Genomic DNA, 21,832 nt, shown 5'->3' with positions numbered 1-21,832 from the left:
GCACTTTATGTATATTAGAAACAAGTCACAAGGGAAGGGGTAGGACCTGTCAATGACAGAGGAGAGAATTCATGCCTGGGGCAATAGCAAATAGATGAGTGTCTAAATTGAGTTTTTCACATTGGTATTCACCAAGGAGAAGGATGTGAAAGATAATGAGTTCAGGGAGGGAAGCGCTGATACTCTGGGATGTTTTGATATCAAGTAGGAGGTGTTGGGTCTTTTGAAGAACATTAATGTGGATGTCCCCAGGGCGTGATGGAACCCACACCAGTTTATTAAGAGAGGCAAATTAACAAAACAGAAACACACAGAGGCCTGGATTAATTATCCAGAGGCATGAATTCAAGTCCCACTAGTACAGCTGTGGAGTTTAAATTCAATTAATCATCTGAAGTTTGGAAAAACAAAGTAATTAGTCATTGTAAGGATGACAACGAAAAAGACCCTACCATACTGTAATACTATTTCATTTTGCAGATTAATTCATTTTCACAAGTGGATGAAATCACTCGGTCTGGTTAGTATGTTAAGTGACACAACTGCACTGTGAAATAGCCTAGCAAGACACTCAGGGACTGTTAGAGCACAGTAGCGTCAACAGTTTGTGTACCGCTATTGCAGCACCAGCTGGGTTCAATCCTGTAAGGAGTTTGTACGTTCTCCCTGTGACCATGTGGGTTTCTTCCAGATGCTCCAGTTTCCTCCCACATTTCTAAGACGTACAGATTAGTGGGTTAATTGTTCACATACATGTAACCGGTGAAGTGGGCTCGTTGTGCTGGAAAGGCCTGTTTCTGTGATGCGACTCTAAATAAATAATATCAGGAGTGGGCAATAAATGCCCCGAAATGTTGACTGTACTCTTTTCCATTGATGCTGCTGAGTTCCTCCAGCATTTTGCGTGTGTTGCAATAAATGCCAGACTTTCCTCTGGTTCTCTGATTTCCAAAAACATTTTTAAAAACTGTGTGTGGTCCAACTGTGTTTGTGGTCAGTGCCGATCTCCGGGGTGTGGGTGATGAGACACTACCGGGAGCTTATGTGGATTTGAAGTAACTCGCTATATCAGCGTATGCCTCAGTATAGGTTAGATCTTGATGCATGTGGCCAAGTGAGGCTAATGTTACTGAGGAGCTGAGAACGGAACTGAACACATCATTAAAGAACATCACGTATTAATGGTATATTCTGGTCCAGTGTTTGGGCCTAGGACATGAATTGAGCCACATTTGAAATTACTTTACAGTACAAAAGTCTTAAGGTACACATATATATTGGCGGGAGCAAAGGGTTTTGTGAATGACAAGGGTGGAGCACTGTGGGAAAGGTGTGGGACAGGTGGCAGAGGAGGATCGCCAGGAGTGGATGTTGGTGTGGGTGCAGACACACCCAGCCCTGAGATGCCAGACAAGGACACTTGAAGCAATTACAGAATGTCTCTCTGGTGCTTCCTGCATCCTCCCCTCTCCCTTCCCCTTTTCCAAACAGTGATTCCCCTCTCCCTGCCCCCTTCACACCCTCAGTCTTACGCCAAGATCAAGTTTATCATCACTCACATACATCATGAAATCTGTTTTTTTCTTTTTGTTGCGGCAGCAGTACAGTACAATGCATAAAATTGGTACAGTGTTGTGCAGAAGTCTTGGGCATCCTCGCTATATACGTATATGTGCCAAAGACATTTTCAGACTACAATCACATCTGTCTTCCATTCTCTAAGGATGGCTCCAAATATTCAATGACTTTCCTCTTGGTGCCCACTCACTTCAGTTCCTTCACTCCAGTCTTCACTGAGGGAAAAGATTGAACAGTTTCAAAGTCCTGGGTGTCAACATCTTAGATTTGGGCTCCACATATTGACCAATCGTAACAGAGGCACATCAGTGGCCACGCTTCATTTGGAGTTTGAGGTGATTTGGTATGTCACTAAATACTTTAACACACTTCTACAGATGTACCTTGGCTCATGTTGGGTGGCAAAATCCTGATATCTAAATTCAGCTAAATCAAAGCACCTTTAAGAAGAAAATTAATTTGATTGCTAATGGAATGTGTTCAGTATAGTGCAAAAATCTTGGGCACCGCAGATTTTTTAAATGAGTTCAGATGGTATGGCCTACATAGAGACATGATCTCAATGTCATCGAGGCTCTCTGTGATTGCCCGGAGAGACAGAAGCAAGCAAGACAGCAAAAGTCTGCAGAAGGACTGTGACAATCGTTAGAAAGAGGTGACATAGGGTCAGAAGGTGTTTAATCATTATGGGTAGAGCTAAGGAACTGTAAAGGAGTTGTACACCCCCCGCCCCAGGCAGTGGTATGGATATGGTCTACAAAGTACAACTTGAGATAGAAAATACATGCTAAAAGGGCAATGTTACAGTAGACCTGGGGAGAGTTCAGTATGCAGATAGATTGGAGAGAATCATGTTGGTGCTGGATCCCAACAGGAGGACTTTCTAAAATGTCTATGAGATGGATTTTTAGAGCAGCTTGTGGTTGAGTCCACAAGGGGAATGGTAATTCTGGATTAAGTGTTGTGCAATGAATCGGAATTGATCAGAGAGCTTAAGGTAAAAGAATCTTTCAGGGAGTGTGATCATAATATGATGGAATTCACCCTGAATTTTGAGAAGGAGAAGCTAAAGTCAGATGTATCAGTATTACAGACAGACAGACATACTTTATTGATCCCGAGGGAAATTGAGTTTCGTTACAGTCGCACCAGCCAAGAATAGTGTAGAGATACAGCAATATGAAACCATAAATAATTAAATAATAATAATAATAAGTAAATTATGACAAGTGAAAATAAGTCCAGGACCAGCCTATTGGCTCAGGGTGTCTGACCTTCCGAGGGAGGAGTTGTAAAGTTTGATGGCCACAGGTAGGAATGACTTCCTATGACGCTCAGTGTTGCATCTCGGTGGAATAAGTCTCTGGCTGAATGTACTCCTGTGCCTAACCAGTACATTATGGAGTGGATGGGAGTCATTGTCCAAGATGGCAAGTGTTACGTATCCCGTAACTGGATCACTTACCAGCAAAGATAGAGAGGTCCACTGAAGTCTGATGGTACCATTTTTAAACCGTTTTTATTTATAAAGGGGCACAAAAGGAAGGTTAATACAAACAATCAGATACCATAAGTCGTCAATACTCAATCTAAAGTGCAGGTATAGTAATGATCAGTCAGAAATAAGCTCTATCGTTGTCTAGGGGGATAATATCTTGTCCATTTGGAAAAATATAACAGTCATTCAAAAAGTTGACAGGCTTCAGCCTTCTGGGAACCGCTGAGTTTCCCGTGTTGGAGAGAGAGAGAGAGAGGTTGGTGAGAAAAGGAACACTTGCCCAGGTCCTTCCGAAGCAACGCGGTGGAATCAGGAGAGCAAGCTTTCCTGTTGTTAGTTAAAAGCGATTGTCCGTGATTCCAGCCACAGACTCCGGATTCGGAATCTAACGCACGTGGCTTCCTTCAAAATGGCTTCCCGCTACGACGGGATCGCTATCGTGTCTTCTTGGTGCGTCTGAAGGGGCCGCCCCCCCCCCCAGACCCTCCTTTATACTTCCTCACGAGATCGCAGGTGTCAATCTCTCTCTCAACCAGCCCACTTTGCTCGAGGGCTTTACACGTGGTCTTCATGAGACAATAGCCAGGGTCGCTTTATTCTGCTTCCCGGTGGAACGTGGTCTTCAGCACGTCTCCCTCTCTCTCCCATTTCCTGTGGCTGTTCAGCACGTCTCTCTCTCTCTTGGGTCATTGACCCCCCCCCCCTTCACTAGGGCTCTGGCGATTCTCGCAAAGGAGGGGGCTGGTATTATAACACAAACAACTTGAACAGCATCCTCTTTTCAGACACCACCGTCAGAGAGTCCAGTTCCACCCCCACAACATCACTGGCCTTACGAATGAGTTTGCTGATTCTGTTGGTGTCTGCTGCCCTCAGCCTGCTGCCCCAGCACACAACAGCAAACATGATACCGCTGGCCACCACAGACTTGTAGAACATCCTCAGCATCGTCTGGCAGATGTTAAAGGACCTCAGTCTCATCATGAAGTAGAGATAGCTCTGACCCATCTTGTAGACAGCCTCAGTGTTCTTTGACCAGTCCAGTTTATTGTCAATTCATATCCCCAGGCATTTGTAATCCTTCACCATGTCCACACTGACCCCTTGGATGGAAACAGGGGTCACTGGTGCCTTAGCCCTCCTCAAGTCCACCACCAGCTCCTTAGTCTTTTTCACAATAAGCTGTAGATGATTCTGCTCACACCATGTGACAAAGTTTCCCACCGTAGCCCTGTACTCAGCCTCATCTCCCTTGCTGATGCATCCAACTAGGGCAGAGTCATCAGAAAACTTCTGAAGATGTACAGTGTAGATGTTACAGTGTAGCAAAAGGAGTTACAGGGGCATGAGAGAAGAGTTGGCCAAAATTGATTGGAAAAAAACACTGGCGGGGATGACGGCAGAGCGCAATGGCTGGAATTTTTGGAAGCAATTCAAAAGGTACAGTACATATACATCCTGAAGAGGAAGAAGTATTTTAATGACACAACTGTGGCTAACAAGAGCAGTCAAAGCCAACATAAAAGCCAAAGAGGGACTTCCGGTAAGATGGCGATTGTTTAGCTGCTCCGAACTTTTGTTCCGTTACTGTCGCTACCTTTGCACTAAATGTCTCCATTTTATAAAGCTTAGTTAGGAATTATTTTGGTATCTCTCACTTGCCTGTGAATATATCTAACCTACAATGTCTAGCAAGAGTTCTAAATCCGGGAGAAAAGAAACTACGACCTCGTCGGACGTGACGATGGAGGCGCTTGAAAATCTCTGAGACGAAATCATAAAGGAAATTAAAACCGCTTTCAAACAGTTAGAAGAGAAACTGGATCGGATCAACGATAAAGTGGACAAACATGCTGAACACTTATCTCGCATCGATTCGACTTCTGAAGCTTTAGAAAGTCGGGTTCGATACTTGGAGACTCTCTGTTCCAGCTTAGAGGAAAAATCTAATAAACTTCTTTCCAAAATGGTGGATCTCGAAAATCGCAGCAGACGCTGCAACATCAGAATTCTGGGATTACCAGAGGCAACTGAGAAGGGGTCAACCGTGAAGTTTTTCGCCGAGTTTCTCTGTGAGATATTCGGGAAGGATTTGCTTCCGAAGCCGCCCGAGCTGGAACGGGCACACAGAGTTAACGTCCCCGCTGGAATTCTGGGATCCTGTCCACGACCAGTAATCTTGTGTTTCCATCAATACCAGGTAAAACACAGTCTGATTGTGGAGGCACGTCGCAGAGGCTCTTTTACTTTCCAGGATACAACCATTCGCTTTGCGGAAGATTTTGCACCCCAGACCTTAAAGATGCGCGCTGAGTATAAAGGCGTAATGAAAGTGCTTTTTGATCGTGGTTTCAAACCTTCCTTTCATAATCTTGCTGACCTAAGAATCAAGTTTAATACCAGGGAATTCAAGTGGTTCAAATCAGCGAGGGAAGCTGAAGCGTTTGTGGCAAGTCTTCCGGCTATCCAATCATCTTCGGAATCTGATCGGACCTCCTAAAATGGTGGATAAGTACTCGTAGTAAAATAACTTTCTCTGGACTCGGAATTCACTTGAAGCACTCAGACATTATTCACTGAAACTCTAAAGGCTGTTGACAATCTCTCCCGGGATTTGGTGTCTGTGTAATCTATTTTCACCTCTGTATAACTTTACCTACAGAGTTCTACAACTAAATCTAACTTGTTTTGGAGGTTTGAAGTCTTTAGTGAAGGCCTCCCTGTTTGTCGGTTCACAGTTCAACTGCTGATCTATTTTTCCTCTGTTTTAAATACTTATTTATTTTATCTTTTTCTTTTCTTCATCCCCTTTTTTTTCCATTCTCTGAATGTTTTTTTCTCCCTTCTCGGTAAACGGTTGATAAATACTCGTCTTGAATTTATAATTTTCCCCTTCCTCTTTTTTTTCTTTTTCCTTCTTACCTTTTTTTTCCCCTTTCTCTTACTTTATTCTTCTACAATATTTCGCGGGTAGGTTACTTTTGGTTTTCTTCCGATTCGCTCTGTATTAAGTTGTATATCCCGGCAGAAGGTGTTCTAATCTGTAGTTATGTTTTCTAGTGCATAAACTAGTTACTGTTTGTTATAGCATTTATACGGAACTGCTGTCAATGACACAGATCTGGAAGTTGTATTTGGGTTAATTTCTCTGGTAGAGCTAGCTACTTGTTTTGGTAGCCGTCTAGTTTTGGGTTGTGTGGGTGGGGTGGATTTTCCAGTTCCAACATTTTTTTATTGTTTAGGACATGTTTATATTTTGACCTTACAAATCTATGTTTACATCTCTGCTCCCAGACTGCTATTGTACCGCTTGATTTTTTATATGCCTGCTGCCTTTTATGCATTAGTAATTGATAATGGCTAGTGCACTTAAATTTGTGAGCTGGAATGTAAAGGGACTGAACCACCCTGTTAAAAGGAGGAAGGTATTCTCACATATTAAACAACTCAAAGCTGACATTGCTTTCCTCCAAGAAACTCATATTCGTTGTCTCGATAACTCCCGGCTTCTGTCCAAGTGGGCGGGTCAGCATTTTCATTCATCCTTTGCCGCTAAAGCTAGGGGAGTCTCCATTCTTATTAACTCAAATATTCCTTTTGAACTCCATAATAAAATATCGGACACAAATGGCCGTTTTATTATTGTTTCTGGTAAACTATATAACACTAAAGTTGCACTAGCAAACCTGTATGCCCCCAACTTTGATGATGTTAACTTTTTTGAACGGTTTTTTTTCCTCACTACCAGACTTAAACTCATACTCTCTTATATTGGGTGGTGACTTTAACTGTTGGTTGGATCCTAAACTGGACCGATCGTCCTCTGTTACCAGATCACTTACCAAATCTGCCTTAGCTATTCAGTCGTTTCTCTCTAATTTTGGTATCTCGGATATATGGCGTTTCCTCCATCCTACGGAGAGAGATTATTCCTTTTTCTCACATGTTCACCATACCTTCACTAGAATTGACTATTTCCTACTCGATAACCAACTTATCCCATTTGCCCACACTTGTGACTATCAGAGTATACTGATTTCTGACCATGCCCCAATTACCCTCTCTCTGAACTTTCCCGGTCTCCCTCAGAGGAACAAACACTGGCGGTTCGATTCAATTTTATTATCGGATGATGATTTCGTAAAATTTATTAAAGACCAGATAACCTTCTATTTTAACACTAATACATCACCTGAAGAGCCATCCCAGATTGTCTGGGATGCCATGAAAGCATATTTGAGGGGTCAAATAATCTCTTACACAGCAAATCTCAATATCCCGTGCAGATCGAGCAGACCTCATTAACCAGATTAAAGATGTGGATCAATTATATGCCCAAACTAAGAACCCTGAATTATACAAGAAGCGCATTGAACTCCAAACTAAATTTAACCTTCTGTCCACTCAACCTGTCGAATGCCAACTTCTCGAAAGCAAGAGCCGCTTTTATATTCATGGGGATAAGTCTGGTAAATTCCTAGCCAATCAGCTGAGGCGTTCTAAAGCCAAACAACATATTACAAGGATCCGGAAGGAGAACGGAGACTTTACATCGGATCATTTAGAAATTAATGACGCATTCAAAAATTTTTATTCTCGGCTTTATTCCTCTGAATCCCTGAATGACAATATCTCTGTGGATCAATTTTTACAGAATCTGAATATCCCCTCACTTTCATCTGATTTCAAAGCCAAACTTAATGCGCCTATATCACTAGAAGAAATATCTTTTGCAATTTCTGCACTGTCCTCAGGGAAATCTCCTGGACCTGATGGGTTCCCTGTGGAATTTTATAAATCATTCTCCTCACTTCTTTCTCCTCAGTTACTTTCAGTACTATCTGATTCGTTTAACTACGGCAAATTGCCACCCTCTTTCAATGAGGCATCTATTATTCTTCTTTTAAAAAAGGGCAAAGACCCAACAGAGTGTTCCTCATACAGGCCGATCTCTCTGCTCAATGTTGATGTAAAGATCTTAGCTAAAGTGTTGGCTCATAGATTAGAAACCGTTATTCCCTCCATTATCTCTGATGACCAAACAGGCTTTATTAAAAACCGTCTCCCTTTTTTTAACATTCGGCTTCTATTTAATATTTTATACTCAGTTCCAACTGGGACTCCAGAATGTGTTATCTCCCTTGATGCGGAGAAAGCATTTGATCGTATAGAGTGGAACTACCTTTTTGCAGTCTTAGAAAAATTTGACCTCGGCCAAAGTTTCATCTCTTGGATCCAATTGCTGTACCTGTGTCCTACTGCTTCTGTTCTAACTAACTTTCAGAAATCCCAAGTATTCAATCTCAAACGTGGCACCCGTCAGGGATGCCCCTTAAGTCCCTTTCTCTTTGATTTGGCTATAGAACCTCTGGCGATAGCATTTCAAAAATGTCCTGAACTGACCGGGATTTGGAGAGGGGGTGTTGAACATAAAGTCTCTCTCTATGCTGATGACTTACTACTCTTTCTCTCATATCCGTCTACATCCTTACCTCTAATGTTTTCACTTCTTGACCAGTTTAGCCAGATCTCTGGCTATAAACTCAACTTACATAAGAGTGAACTTTTCCCAATTAATAAAGAAGCACAAGAACTAATATTTCGAGATCTCCCTTTTAAAGTAGTCCATAATCAATTTACTTATCTTGGAATTACAGTCACAAGGAAGTTTAAAGATCTGTTTCGTGAAAACTTTGTCAACCTTTCATATGCCACAAAACAGAGTCTGGTACAATGGTTACCTCTATCTATGTCCTTGGTAGGTCGTATCAATGTTGTCAAAATGTATGTTCTCCCCAAATTCTTATACTTATTTCAATCTATCCCAATTTTTATTCCTAAATCTTTTTTTGATTCCTTAGACTCTATTATTTTGTCATATCTGTGGCAGAATAAGCGCTCTAGAATTAATAAAATCCACCTCCAAAAATCTAAAAAAGAGGGTGGCATGGCTTTACCTAACTTTCGCTTATATTACTGGGCAGCTAATATACGTTGTGCTGCCTTCTGGTCTTTCTTCCACGGTCAACCTGAGTGCCCTAACTGGGTGGCAATGGAGTTGAGCTCCACTAAAGAATTATCTATATCTGCACTTCTTGGCTCTGCACTCCCTAGCAGTCTGCCCAGATCAATAGCTAATCCTCTGGCTAGACACACTTTGCGTATATGGGCTCAGTTCAGGAAATGCTATGGTTTCCAGGGGTTTTCCATTTCTAGCCCTGTCGCACATAATCACCTTTTTTTACCTACCACGTTCGATTCAGCATTCCATGTTTGGTACAGGAAGGGCATTAGACATTTTGAAGATCTCTTCATTGATAACCACTTCGCTTCTTTTCAACAGCTCTCTGTTAAGTTCAACCTGCCTAACGCTCACTTTTTCAGATATCTCCAAATCCGACACTTTACTGCTCCTTTAATTCCTAACTTTCCTGAAATGCCTGCGAAAAATGCTATGGACCTATTTCTCTCCATTAATCCACTAGGTAAAGGGTTAATTTCAATTATCCAAGATAAACTAGCAGCCTTACGACGGGCCCCTGTGGATAAAATTAAAATGGCCTGGGAGCAGGATTTAAATATCTCCTTATCCGAGGAGAGCTGGGACTCAGTTTTCAAATCGGTTAACTCAACCTCTCTTTGTGCTCGCCATTGTCTCTTACAGTTTAAGATTGTTCATAGAGCCCATATGTCTAAATCTAAACTATCTCAATTCTTACCCTGGCATTAGTCCGCTCTGTGATAAATGCAAGGGGGCGTGGCCTCTCTCATCCATATGTACTGGCTCTGTCCTAGCTTGGAGAAATTCTGGAAAGATGTCTTCACTACATTATCGGGTATTCTGAATCAGCACCTAGAACCTAACCCCTTAATTGCTCTGTTCGGTTTTTGGGGCGAGACAGATTTATGTCTGGGTCCGACCAAATGCCGAATACTATCCTTTGCCTCTCTCCTGGCGAGACGCTTGATCCTCCTTAGATGGAGAGATGTTGCCCCGCCCACTCATGCGCAATGGCTTAACGACATTATGGCCTGCTTGGACCTCGAAAAAAATCATTATTCAGTTCTCAATTCGGATTTAAAGTTCCATAAGATCTGGGGGCCTTTTATCGAGTACTTTCATAACCTTCCTCTTGACTAGGGTTTTTTTTTCTTTTCAGTCCCTTGCTTTCAGCTCCCTTTTTTTTCTGGTAGTAGGCATTATTATCCTCTGTTGCTAAGTGTATTTACAGTCTGGGAGTTTGACTGTCCGGACTTATACTCTCTATATTGTGTGGTGGTTGGTCTGGAATTTTTTTTTTCTTGTGTTGTGGGGTTTGGGGAGGACACTAAGCTCACTTGTCTTTAATTTAGGTGCTTTTTTGTTAAATTCTCTTCCTGTGTAGCATATTGTTATTGTATGCTTAACCTTGCTCTGTATTAATGCTCCTCATTGGGATTTGGGGTTTTTAATTTTGTAAAATGTTTTGAAAAACTAATAAAAAAAATTATTTAAAAAAAAGCCAAAGAGAGGGCATATAATAGAGCAAAAATTATTGGGAAGTTAGAGGATTGGGAAGCTTTTAAAAACCAACAGAAAGCAACTAAAAAGTAATTTAGAAGGTAACAATGGAATACAGAAGTAAACTAGCCAATATTAAAAGATACTAAAAGTTTCTTCAGATACATAAAGTGTAAAAGAAAGGCAAGAGTGGATATCGGACTGCTGGGAAACGATGCTGGAGAGGTAGTAATGGGAGACAAGGAATTAGCAGATGAACTGAATAAGTATTTGGAATCAGTCTTCACTGTGGAAGACACTAGCAATATAGTGGAAGTATCAGGGGTCGGAAGTGTGAAAGTTCTTTGGAAACTGAAAGGTCTGAAGGTAGATATGTCACCTGGACCAGATGGTGTGCGTCCCAGGGCCTGAAAGAGGTGGCTGAAGAGATTGTGGAGGCAATGGCAATGATCTGCCAAGAATGACTAGAATATATGTCAGTGACGTGGATGATGGAATTGATGGCTTTGTTGCAAAGTTTGCAGACGATACAAAGAGGTGGAAGGACAGGTAGTTTTGAGGATGTACAGAGGCTACAGAAGGACTTAGTTTAGGAGAATAGGCAAATATGTGGCTGATGGAATACAGTGTCGGGAAGTGAATGGTCATGCAGTTTGGTAGAAGAAATAAAAGATCAGACTTTCTTATAAATAGAGAGAAATTTTTTTAAAATCTGGGGAGCAAAGGGTCTTGGGAGTTCTTGTGTAGGCTTCTCCAATGGTTAATTTGCAGGTTGAGTGTGTGGTGAGCTAGACAAATGCGATGTTAGCATTTATTTCAAGAGGACTAGAATATAAAAGCAAGGATGTAATGTTGAGGCTTTATAAGGCAGTGATGAGTCCTCATTTGGAGTATTATGAGCAGTTTGTGGCCCCTATCCTTAGAAAGATTGTGCTGACATTGGAGAGGGTTCCAAGGGGGTTCACGAAAACGATCCCAGGATTGACTGGCTTGCCATATGAAGGACATTTGACGGCTCTGGGCCTGTATTCACTAGATTTCAGAAGAATGAGGAATGACCTAATTGAAACTTAGCAAATGGTGAAAATCCTTGACAGAGTGGACGTGGAGAGGATGTTTCCTTTGGTGGGAGAGCCTAGGATCAGAGGCATAGCCTCAGAATAGAGGGATGTCCTTTTAGAAAGGAGATGAAGTGGAATATTTTTAGCCAGGTTGTGGTGAATCTGTGGAATTCATTGCCACAGGCAGCTGTGGAGACCAGATCTTTATGTATATTTAAGACAGAGTTTGATAGATTCTTGATAGGCCAGGGCATGAAGGGATATAGGAAGAAGGCAGGAGATTGGGGGCTGAGATGGAAAATGGATCAGCCATGATAAAATGGAGGAGCAAACACGATGGGCCAAATGGCCTAATTCTGCTCTTATGTCTTATGGTCTAATGAGCTTAAGTTCTCCAAGATGCTAGGAACAACCTTCCAGCTGATTTTCTTATAAAATTGCAGGACAAATGTACCTGAAAGAATTGATGCTGTTTTAAAGGCAAAGGATAGTCATAGCAAATACTGATTTAATTTATGTTTATTCTGATTACTACTTTTTATAGTAAACCTTTTGATATTTAGGAGCTTCACATTTAGTTATTTTGAAAATATCTTTGCTTTACAGAATTTTTTTAACCTTTAAGTCTTTTGCACAGTATTGTACAAAAACAGTAGTATGTACTTTTTAACATAGAGAAACAGAGTACTGTTGCTTGCATCTCTGTTTGCACATTAACGTGTAGTTAGGCTGAGCATGACCTCCATAGTAAACTAACTCTTTAATCAAGCTGTTCAGGTTACTACTGAGAAATACAACAGCGTAGTTTCTTCCAAACAGACGTCAGATTAATTTGTGACTGCAATTACGATTTCAAAATAGCTTGGCGCAGCTCTCAGGCTGACAAGTCTTTTTACCTTCATGCCAATCTGTAGAAAATCCACCTCTTTTCCTGAGACTTTGATAACCAATCCCTTACAAAGTGTATTCAAAGAACATTACGTTTTCAATGCATTCTTTATGCAATCATTCAATAAACAGAGGGAATTCAGGAGCAGCAGATGCATTTTCCCATTATTTCTTAAACTAGGAAATTTATATTGGTTTTTTATTAACCTAAAACAGGAAGTAATTGTGCTTTGAGAATAGATTTATACATACATGATAATATGAACGTGGGGTAGTGGGGTAGCAGGGTGGAGATACATCTCTACCAAAGAAGGTGTAAGATGCTCCGCTAGCCTGCAGGTCACCCTAGGGCAAGGTGTAGTACCTGCTTAGCCCCCTGATCAGGGTGACATGAGACCATGGCAGCAGGTGGTGGATGGTCATATGAGCAGCCGGTGCACATCACATCTCCTAGTTATGTGACCTCTGGACAGCATTGCTAACGGTTGGGGTCACCCATCGTGCAAAGACACTGCCCAGAAGAGGGCAATGGCAAGCCACTTTTTTAGAAAAATTTGCCAAGAATAGTCATGGTTACGGAAGGATAATTGTCACCCAGATCAAACGGCATGGCGCGTAACGAACGTACAGTTTGTGCGGAGTTTCTGAATCAAAGTCAGAATCTGAATCAGCTTTATTATCACTGCCATGCGTAGTGAAACAGGTTGCTTTGTGGCAATGGTACAGAGCAATACATAAAATATGCTATAAATTAAAATAAGAAATGTACTCTAGAAATAGTGCAAAAAGAGAGGAAAAACAGTGAGGTGCTGTTCATGTGTTCATTGTCTGTGCAGAAATCTGATGGCAGAGGGGAAGAGGCTGTTCTTAAAACATCGAGTGTGTGTACTCAGGCTCCTGTACCTCTCTTTGATGTTATTAACGGGAAAAGGCATGTCCTGGGTGATGGGATTCCTTCATGATGGAGGCTGCCTTTTTGAGGTATCACTGTTTGAAGATGTCCTCGATAGTTGGGAGGTCTGCAAAATGTCCTGCTTCTGTTATTTAGTTTTGAGCTCAGTGTAATTTGTTGGCCGTCAAGTCCTCATGCCTCTTAACGTGGGCAGTTCACATGATGCCCGTGAACCATTTTTTCTGTTAAGATCTTTGCAGCCTCTGTTAAAATGAACTGGAAATATTATTTCTAGTACAAAGTAACAGATGATCTCCAGCAGAAGATCAGGAAAACATCAAGCCGATTAACCTCCTTCACTTATATTAGGGGTTCCCAACATTTTTTATGCTATGCACCAAAACCAGTAAGCAAGGGCTCTGTGGACTTGATGTTTGGAACCCCTGATTAACATGAAGCTCAATGGAATGTCCATCTGTCATCAAAGTTCACAATAAATTATTATCAAAGTACTTTTCCAACCATGAGATTCATTTTCTTCCAGGCATGATCAATAAATCCATAGTAGAATAATAACCAGAGTAGAATCAAGCAAAAACTGCACCACCTTGGGCCTTCAACGATTGCAATGATAATTGAGAAAACAGAGCACAATTCAATTCAGAAAATAGCATTACACTTTCTTTGTATTCCACCTTTTTCCGTGTTAGTTATTTGCTACATCTGTTTTGGAACTTGTGGAAGGAATGCCCATCCCTTACAATGTGAAGCAGTGGAGGCTACCTCAGTAAATATATGAAGACAAGGTCGGATAGATTTTTGCATAGTAGGGGAATTAAAGGTTATGGTGAAAAGGCAGGTAGGTGGAGATGAGTCCATGGTCAGATCAGCCATGATCTTATTGAATGGTGGAGTCGGCTCGACGGGCTTCTATTTCTTATTTTCTTATGAACAGTGTAATCTTCATCATTTGCATCCTGTTGTCCCATTTGTCTGACCTTCATACAGATATTCATGTCGTGGATGAATAGCATCAGATTGCACCAGGAATCACTTTCATTTTAAGCAACATTGGAAATATAACTAGTTGTTTCTTAAGTTCTAACTTATTTTTATGTAATTCTTTGGTCTTTATAATTATTGATTGGTGGTGTTTTCTGTAATATGTCATGCCAACACACCACAGCAAATCCCTAATAAAGTTGATCCTTGATCCTTAGAGTATTACAGTATTGTTTACCAGTTGCATATATAAAGCAATCATTTTATTAATATAAAATTTTAAACATGTGATTATATCAAATTGCATAGAACAAAAATATTAACATAAAACGCTTTTGTAAGTCTGTTAAGCTACTCCAGGGTGAATTATAATCAAAATGATGTGATGGCTTTAAAATACCAAAAAAATGTGGGCACTGTTTGGATTTGTTTTAATAAATCCATTGTTGCTTTTCAGTATTAGGAAGTATTTTAATCAAGTGTCAGTTTCTTGTACGATATGTGCGATGCATAAAATCAATAGTAATTTCACAGATGATTAAGTAAAGAATTTTCTGCTAAACTTGTTTCTTCACTATGGCTAGATACTTTACACATTAACATGTTCAACCATATCTCATGCAATAACATTCAACAACAGAGATTAAAAATTGATAAACTATTTTAGTATCTTATTGTAGAGCTGACTTTAATCTAGAATTGACTTCTCAATATTTTTAATACTGCAATATCAGATGAGCCCAAAACTTGTAATGTGGGGTAAACACAAGGAAATCTGCAGATGCTGGAAATTCAAGCAACACGCACAAAATGCTGGCCAGGCAGCATCTATAGGGAGAAGCGCTGTCGACGTTTTGGGCCGAGACCCTTCGTCAGGACTAACTGAAAGGAAAAATAGTAAGAGATTATGAGGGGTAAAGTTAGCCACATTTACCACTGACCCAAAAGATAAAGCCTGGAGTTATTTTCTCCAAATGCGAGCCTGTGGTCCAGTGGCAGTTTGTTACCTGTCAGAGGGCATTCCATGGGTTTGGTGGGGAAGCTGAAGAAACCCTGAGCAGAAAAGCAGATACTGGCTAAGCTACACTTTCCCAACAGTGCCAGCCACGGATAATGTAAAGTCTTTCTGAAATATACAGAAACATTCATTCAGAAACCTAGAAAAAGTCTAACTGCAGAACACTGTCACGCTAAACTGGGGGTCAGGATGCACCTCACAGCTAGTTCTTAGCTTCACATCAGCTATATATAATTTCTGGACACTTAAGATACTTTTAATTATTTGTTTTTTTTAATGTTTATTGTTTGTTTAATGACTATTATTGAATTATTTGAACTATTGTAATAGTTTGGGCAAGGCCTCAAAACCCACCACTTGAACCCCAGACACTGTTCGTTGCCATCCCCACATCGGCGACAGATCCCTGCATAGGGACAGTCCATGTCAGTGCAGGTGGGTGGGCGTTGAAAGCAGCAAGTTGGCACTGTGAACACATTGAAACCAATTAAGACTATTAAAATGTTAATTATTTTAATTTAACAAAATACGCATTTATTGAAGTACCTTCAAACAATAAAAAAATCTAAATGAACACTAGTTATTTAAATCCCACCATTGAAAGTAGAAGATTAGCTGCCTCTGTGTAAGGTCTAACTTGAAAAAGGACTTTCAATTTAGGTAGCATAATGTCAATACTTCCCTACAAAATCCAGTCCACCAAATCACTGAAATAATCCATAATTGTTAAAATGTATTTTTATTTACAATCTACGTTTGTACGATTCATTTTTAGTCACTGGCATTTAGGACAGCAGTGAAGGTCCTCCATCTCTGGTAATGTTCGGGGCTTCCTACATCATGTCAGTAAGCTTCCGCTCAGTTTTCACAACGTGGCAGTCATAGAAGTCCCAGGTGGAGACTCAGGAATGCCATCACACAGATGTAGAAGGATTCTTCATTGCTGTTTCTGAAATAATTTTGTTTTACTAGTCAGAGTTGTTAGCCCTGAGCTGAACCCCCGAACCTGGAGAACTAGTCTGGCCGTTGACCTGTTTGGCACGGGTGATCCTACTAAGATTCAAAACATAAAGCCCTGACTCCAGCCGACATAGCTCTCTGGATCATTGAGGCACGCAAGCCTCCAAACCACAACAAGGTTGTATTCCTCTTGGAAGAACCTGTTATTCCATTTATATTAATTCATACACTATACTTTGTGAATTCTATTATTTTTTGGGGTAATTTCTTTTATTATAGTCTAATTTAAAGGAAATGGTCGGCAGGATATCAGACAAATATAAGAAAGTTAATTTAAAAAGTTTTCTGAAGCAACTACTGTTTACTGCATTTACACACTCGAATCCTACCTCTATTAAATGTTGAAAAACATGTCGTGTATTTAATTAATACAAGCACCCGAGTGGATTGATGCTTAAATATAATTAACTAAGTACCACTTACAGAACTATTTGTTGGATGTTTATGGATCTGAATTGCACTTGCAGGGGCAGGTATGAGGCAATTATCATGTTGACTGAAGTGTGAAAGAAATGAATCATTTTAACTTTATTTTCATTGCAGGGCTATAATAGAACATAAGGAACTGTTAAAGGTACCATGGGATTGGCAGATAGGTGAGAATTTGTTTTTATACTCTTTTCATTCATTTTTGATGACCAGGCTTTTAAAAACATGAAAGCTAAATATCGACAATGATTTATAGGTCAGAGGATATAATTACTGTACCTTCGTTCTCTGTTCTCCCCTTCTCAATTTATATGACAGAAAGTAACCTTTAACAAGGTGCGACACATGAGGCTGCTTACCAAGTTAAGAGCTCATGGTATTACAGGAAAGTTACTGGCATGGTTAGAGTGTTGGCTGATTGGTAGGAGACAGCAAGTTGGAATAAAATGATCCTTTTCTGGTTGGCTGCTAGTGAATAGTGGTGTTCCGCAGGGGTCAGTGTTGGGACCGTTTCTTTTTATGCTGTATATTAACGATTTAGATGATGGAATAGGTGGCTTTGTTGTGAAGTTTGCAGATGATACGAAGATTGGTGGAGTGGCAGGTAGTGTTGGGGAAACAGGTAGGATGCAGAAGGACTTAGACAGATTAGGAGAATGGGCAAGAAGGTGGCAAATGAAATACACTGTTGGAAAATGCATGGTCATGCATTTTGGTAGTAAAAATAAATGTGCAGGCAATTTTCTAAATGGGAAGAAAATCCAAAAATCTGAGATGCAGTGGGACTAGGGAGTCCTTGTGCAGAACACCCTAAAGGTTAACTTGCAGGTTGAGTCGGTGGTGAGGAAGGCAAATGCAATGTTAGCATTTATTTCACGAGGTCTAGAATACAAGAGCAAGGATGTGATGCTGAGACTTTATAAGGTACTTGTGAGGCCTCACCTTGAGTATTGTGAACAGTTTTGGGCTCCTCATCTTAGAAGAGATGGCCTGGCATTGGAGAAAATAGACAATAGACAGTAGGTGCAGGAGTAGGCCATTCGGCCCTTCTAGCCAGCACCGCCATTCACTGTGAACATGGCTGATCATACACAATCAGTACCCCATTCCTGCCCTCTCCCCATATCCCTTGACCCCGCTATCTATAAGAGATGATCCAGAGGAGGTTCACAAGGATGATTTCAGGAATGAAGGGGTTATCATTCGAGAAACGTTTAAAGCCTCTGGGTCTGTACTCGCTGGAATTTAGAACGTTTTGGGGGGGGGGGGGGAATCTCATTGAAACCTTTTGAATGTTGAAAGGCTTAGACAGAGTAGATATGGAGATATGGAAAGGATGTTTCCCATGGTGGGAGAGTCTAGGACAAGAGAGCACAGCTTCAGGATAGAGGGGTGTCCATTCAAAACAGAGATGTGGAGACATTTCTTTAGCCAGGGGTTAGTGAATTTGTGGTTTTTGTTGTCACGTGCAGCTGTGGAGGCAGATCGTAGGGTGTATTTAAGGCAGAGATTGATAGGTTCTTGATTGGACATGGCATCAAAGGTTACGGGGAGAAGCCCGGGAAGTGGGGTTGAGGAGGAGGGAAAAAAGGATCAGCCATGATTGAATGGCAGAGCAGACATGATGGGCCAAATGGCCTAGTTCTGCTGTTATGACTTACGATCTTAATATGGTCTAAGGGATATGTAGGAATTTTTAACAAGGTACAGTAAAGCACAATATGGCTGTGATACAGTTAGATTGGTACAGTTGTGTAGTGTTTAGCACAACACTTTACAGTACAGGTGACCTTGGTTCAATTCCCACTGCTGCCTGTAAGTGAGTTGTACATTTTCCCCATGACCATGTGGATTTCCTCCAGGTGCTGCGGTTTCCTCCCACAGTCCAAAGACGTACCGCTCGGTAAGTTAATTGCTCATTGTAAAATGTCCGGTGATTGGGCTGGAATTAAATCTGGTAACTGCTGATTGGCGTGGCTTGATGGGCCAAAAGGGTATTCCACACTGTATCTCAATAAATAAATAAAGGATGCAATTGCCTAGACATTCAATTAATCTACTTTCGAATTTTTTAAATGGCTACAGTTAGCCCCAGTGTTCAATCAGATTCTTCTAAAGATTTATAACAAAAATAGGCCAAAACAACACACAAAAAGTGCTGGAAGAACTCAGCAGGTCAGGCAGCATCTATGGAAGTGAATGAACAGTTGACGTTTCCAGCCGAGGCCTTCCTTCAGGACTGAGAAGGAAGTGGGAAGATGCCAGGATAATAAGGTGAGAGAGGGGGACGTGGCTAGCTGGAAGGTGATTGGTGAAGCTAGGTGGGTGTTAAAGGTCAAGGGCTGGAGAGGAAGAAATCTGACAGGAGAGAAAGTGGGTCAAAGGAGAAAAGGGAAGAGGAGGTGGGGACTCAGGGGGAAGAGGGTGATGAATTTGTGGAAGTTATTAACACAGGCAGCTGTAGAGGCCAGGTCATTGGGTGTATTTAAGGCAGAGATTGATAGGTTCTTGATTGGACATGGCATCAAAGGTTAGAGGGAGGAGGCCAGGGAGTGGGGCTGAGTTGGGGAAAAAAGGATCAGCCATAATTGAATGGCGGAGCAGACTCGATGTGCCAAATGGCCTAATTATGCTCCTTTGTCTTAAGGTCTTCTAGTTTTAAATAGACAGGTGAGAAGAGGTTAAAGGTCAGAGTGGGAAATAAAGGGGAGGGGAATTTGTTTACTGGAAGGAGAAATTGATATTTATCTCATCAAGTTGGAGGCTACCCAGGCGGAATGTAAGGTGCTGCTGCTCCATCTGGAAGGAAGCCCCATCTTGGCACAAGAGGAGAAAAGCCAAACTTTGTTTTTAATCAGAAGTGTGTGCAATTTCAGATATAGCTTGTGACTTCTCTTGTGCCTGTCCTGAAACATTGCTGGGCAACGCTAAGAGTAGGTGTCAGCTACTAAAGATATAATCCACAGTGGTGGCAACCCCCACTTCAGCTGCTCTTGAAGTGATGGAAGGTGTAGGAGAGGTGGAGACGATTTGTAAAAAGATGTGTGGTCAAAGAGCAGTACGATCATGTTTGAGCAACTAAGAAGATAGGCGACACAGTACTAAAGCAGTTAACAAAATGCTATTAGAGTACGAGTGACCCAGGTTCAATTCCTACTGCTGTCTGTATGGAGTTTGTGCTTTCTCCCTACGATTGCGAGCAGTTCCTCTGGGTGATCTGGTTTCCTCACACATTCCAAAGGTGTATGGGTTAGTAGGTTAGTTGGTCATAAAGATATAGGAGCAGAATTAGGCCTTTTGATCCATTGAGTCTGCTCCATTATTTCATCATGGCTTATCCATTTCCCTCTCAGCACCAGTCTCCCCAAATCCCTCCATACCCTGATTAGTCAAGAATCTATCAACCTCTAACTTAAATATACCCAATGACTTGGCCTCCACTGCTGCCTGTAGCAATGAATTCCACAGATTCTGCACTCTCTGTCTAAAGAAATCCCTCTTCTCCATGGACGTCCTTCTATTCTGAGGCTGTGTCACATGGATGTAATGGAGTGTCGCAGGTGGAATGGCCTGTCACCGTGCTTTATCTCCAAATTAACACAAATAACAAAAGAGATGCAAGCTAGGTGGGCAGGTCTTCGCATGGGCGATCTGGTGAGAAAGGGACAACGATAAGAGGCAGACAGAGGCCGGGAAGAGGTGACTGCAGTAGACTCTCTTAGGAGTGAGAATCTTCACACAGTGAAGCAAATTGCAAAGGGTTCATTGATTTCATAAACTATGTCAAACTAAAGATCACTGTTCACACTTGATGAGCACAGTTCCACACAGAATATGTTTTATTTATACAGTGACTTGAGATATTTCTCCAAAATGTCAGCCATCAGGAGATGCAGCTGTGGTGTAGCAAGCTGTTAAACTGAAGTTGACCATGACAGGAGGAGTAATTAATTTACTCATAAGATATATTCAATGCAGAAGTGTGAGGGGATTTGATGCTACTTGATGTCTCTCCTGGCTGAATATCGATGGACAATGTTGGAGATAAGGACCAGAGTATGCACTGGGAATTTTATTTTCCTTGTGAAAAATGCCTTTCTATGAAGGACTTTATTACATCCCGAGAAAGCAATGCTTCCCTCCACCATTTGGCAGGAAACAGAGCTATTGATCCCAAACAAGACATGACCAAGCTACGGTATTCATGCTCCTCCAGGGGGTGGCCCTTGGATCTTGGGTTTTGGGGCTCTTTGTTCTTTGCCTGATAATTGCTGCTGTCTTCATTGTCAATTGTGCACCATGCAGCTCATGGCAATGGTCTTCCCATCGTTACTTGGAATGCCCTGCAAGGCAACCCTCCCCGACTGATTCCCCTTGAGGAAAGCAATGCATCTCACCTCAGGCCTGTTGCCATTGCATCTGTGCTCAGACGCTGTGGTTTGAGAGCTCACTGCTGTGAGGCGCCACATGAACCCTTGCCTACCTTTTGGAACATCGCTACCTCTGTAAATGGCCAGAAGTGCAAATCCTCCTCAGGATGAAGAAGTCTATTGTGCTTCCCTCAAACATGGCCATCGCCACCAGGAAATTGTTCTTGCGATTCACAATAATTTGATCATTGTGGGGTTGGAGACATCTCCTGCTTATAAAATTATCTGGGTTTCTAAGTCGGGGGTAGGGGGGTGTGCTTATAGGTACATGAACTTCATCAACACACACACAGAATGCTGGCGGAACTCAGCAGGTTGGACAGCATCTATGGAGAGGAGTGAACAGTCAACGTTTCGGGCCGAGACGTAAAGGGCCGGAGAAGAAGGAATCTAATAGGAGAGGAGAGAGGACCTTGGAAGAAAGGGAAGAAGGAGGGGCATCAGCAGAGGTGACAGGTAGGTGAGGAGAAGAGAAGGGTTAAGAAGGGTGCCAGATTGTGGAATGGAAAATGAGA

The 21,832-nt window shown here is 41.5% G+C and overlaps 1 protein-coding gene across 1 annotated transcript in view; it reads left to right on the top strand.

The window, feature by feature from the left end:
- The window catches only part of slc35f1 (solute carrier family 35 member F1), a 372,306-nt gene that overhangs the window by 306,083 nt on the left and 44,391 nt on the right, over positions 1 to 21,832 (top strand). The window contains exon 6 of the mRNA XM_073057399.1: positions 17,002 to 17,054. Within this exon, the coding sequence (XP_072913500.1) occupies positions 17,002 to 17,054 (53 nt within the window). The remainder of the gene's footprint in view (positions 1 to 17,001; positions 17,055 to 21,832) is intronic.

The sequence above is a fragment of the Hemitrygon akajei genome, chromosome 9 (genome assembly GCF_048418815.1).
Source record: "Hemitrygon akajei chromosome 9, sHemAka1.3, whole genome shotgun sequence".
Taxonomy (NCBI): Eukaryota; Metazoa; Chordata; class Chondrichthyes; order Myliobatiformes; family Dasyatidae; genus Hemitrygon; species Hemitrygon akajei.
The sequence above is the reverse complement of the archived record's forward strand: the minus strand, read 5'-3'. Positions and strand labels throughout refer to the sequence as shown.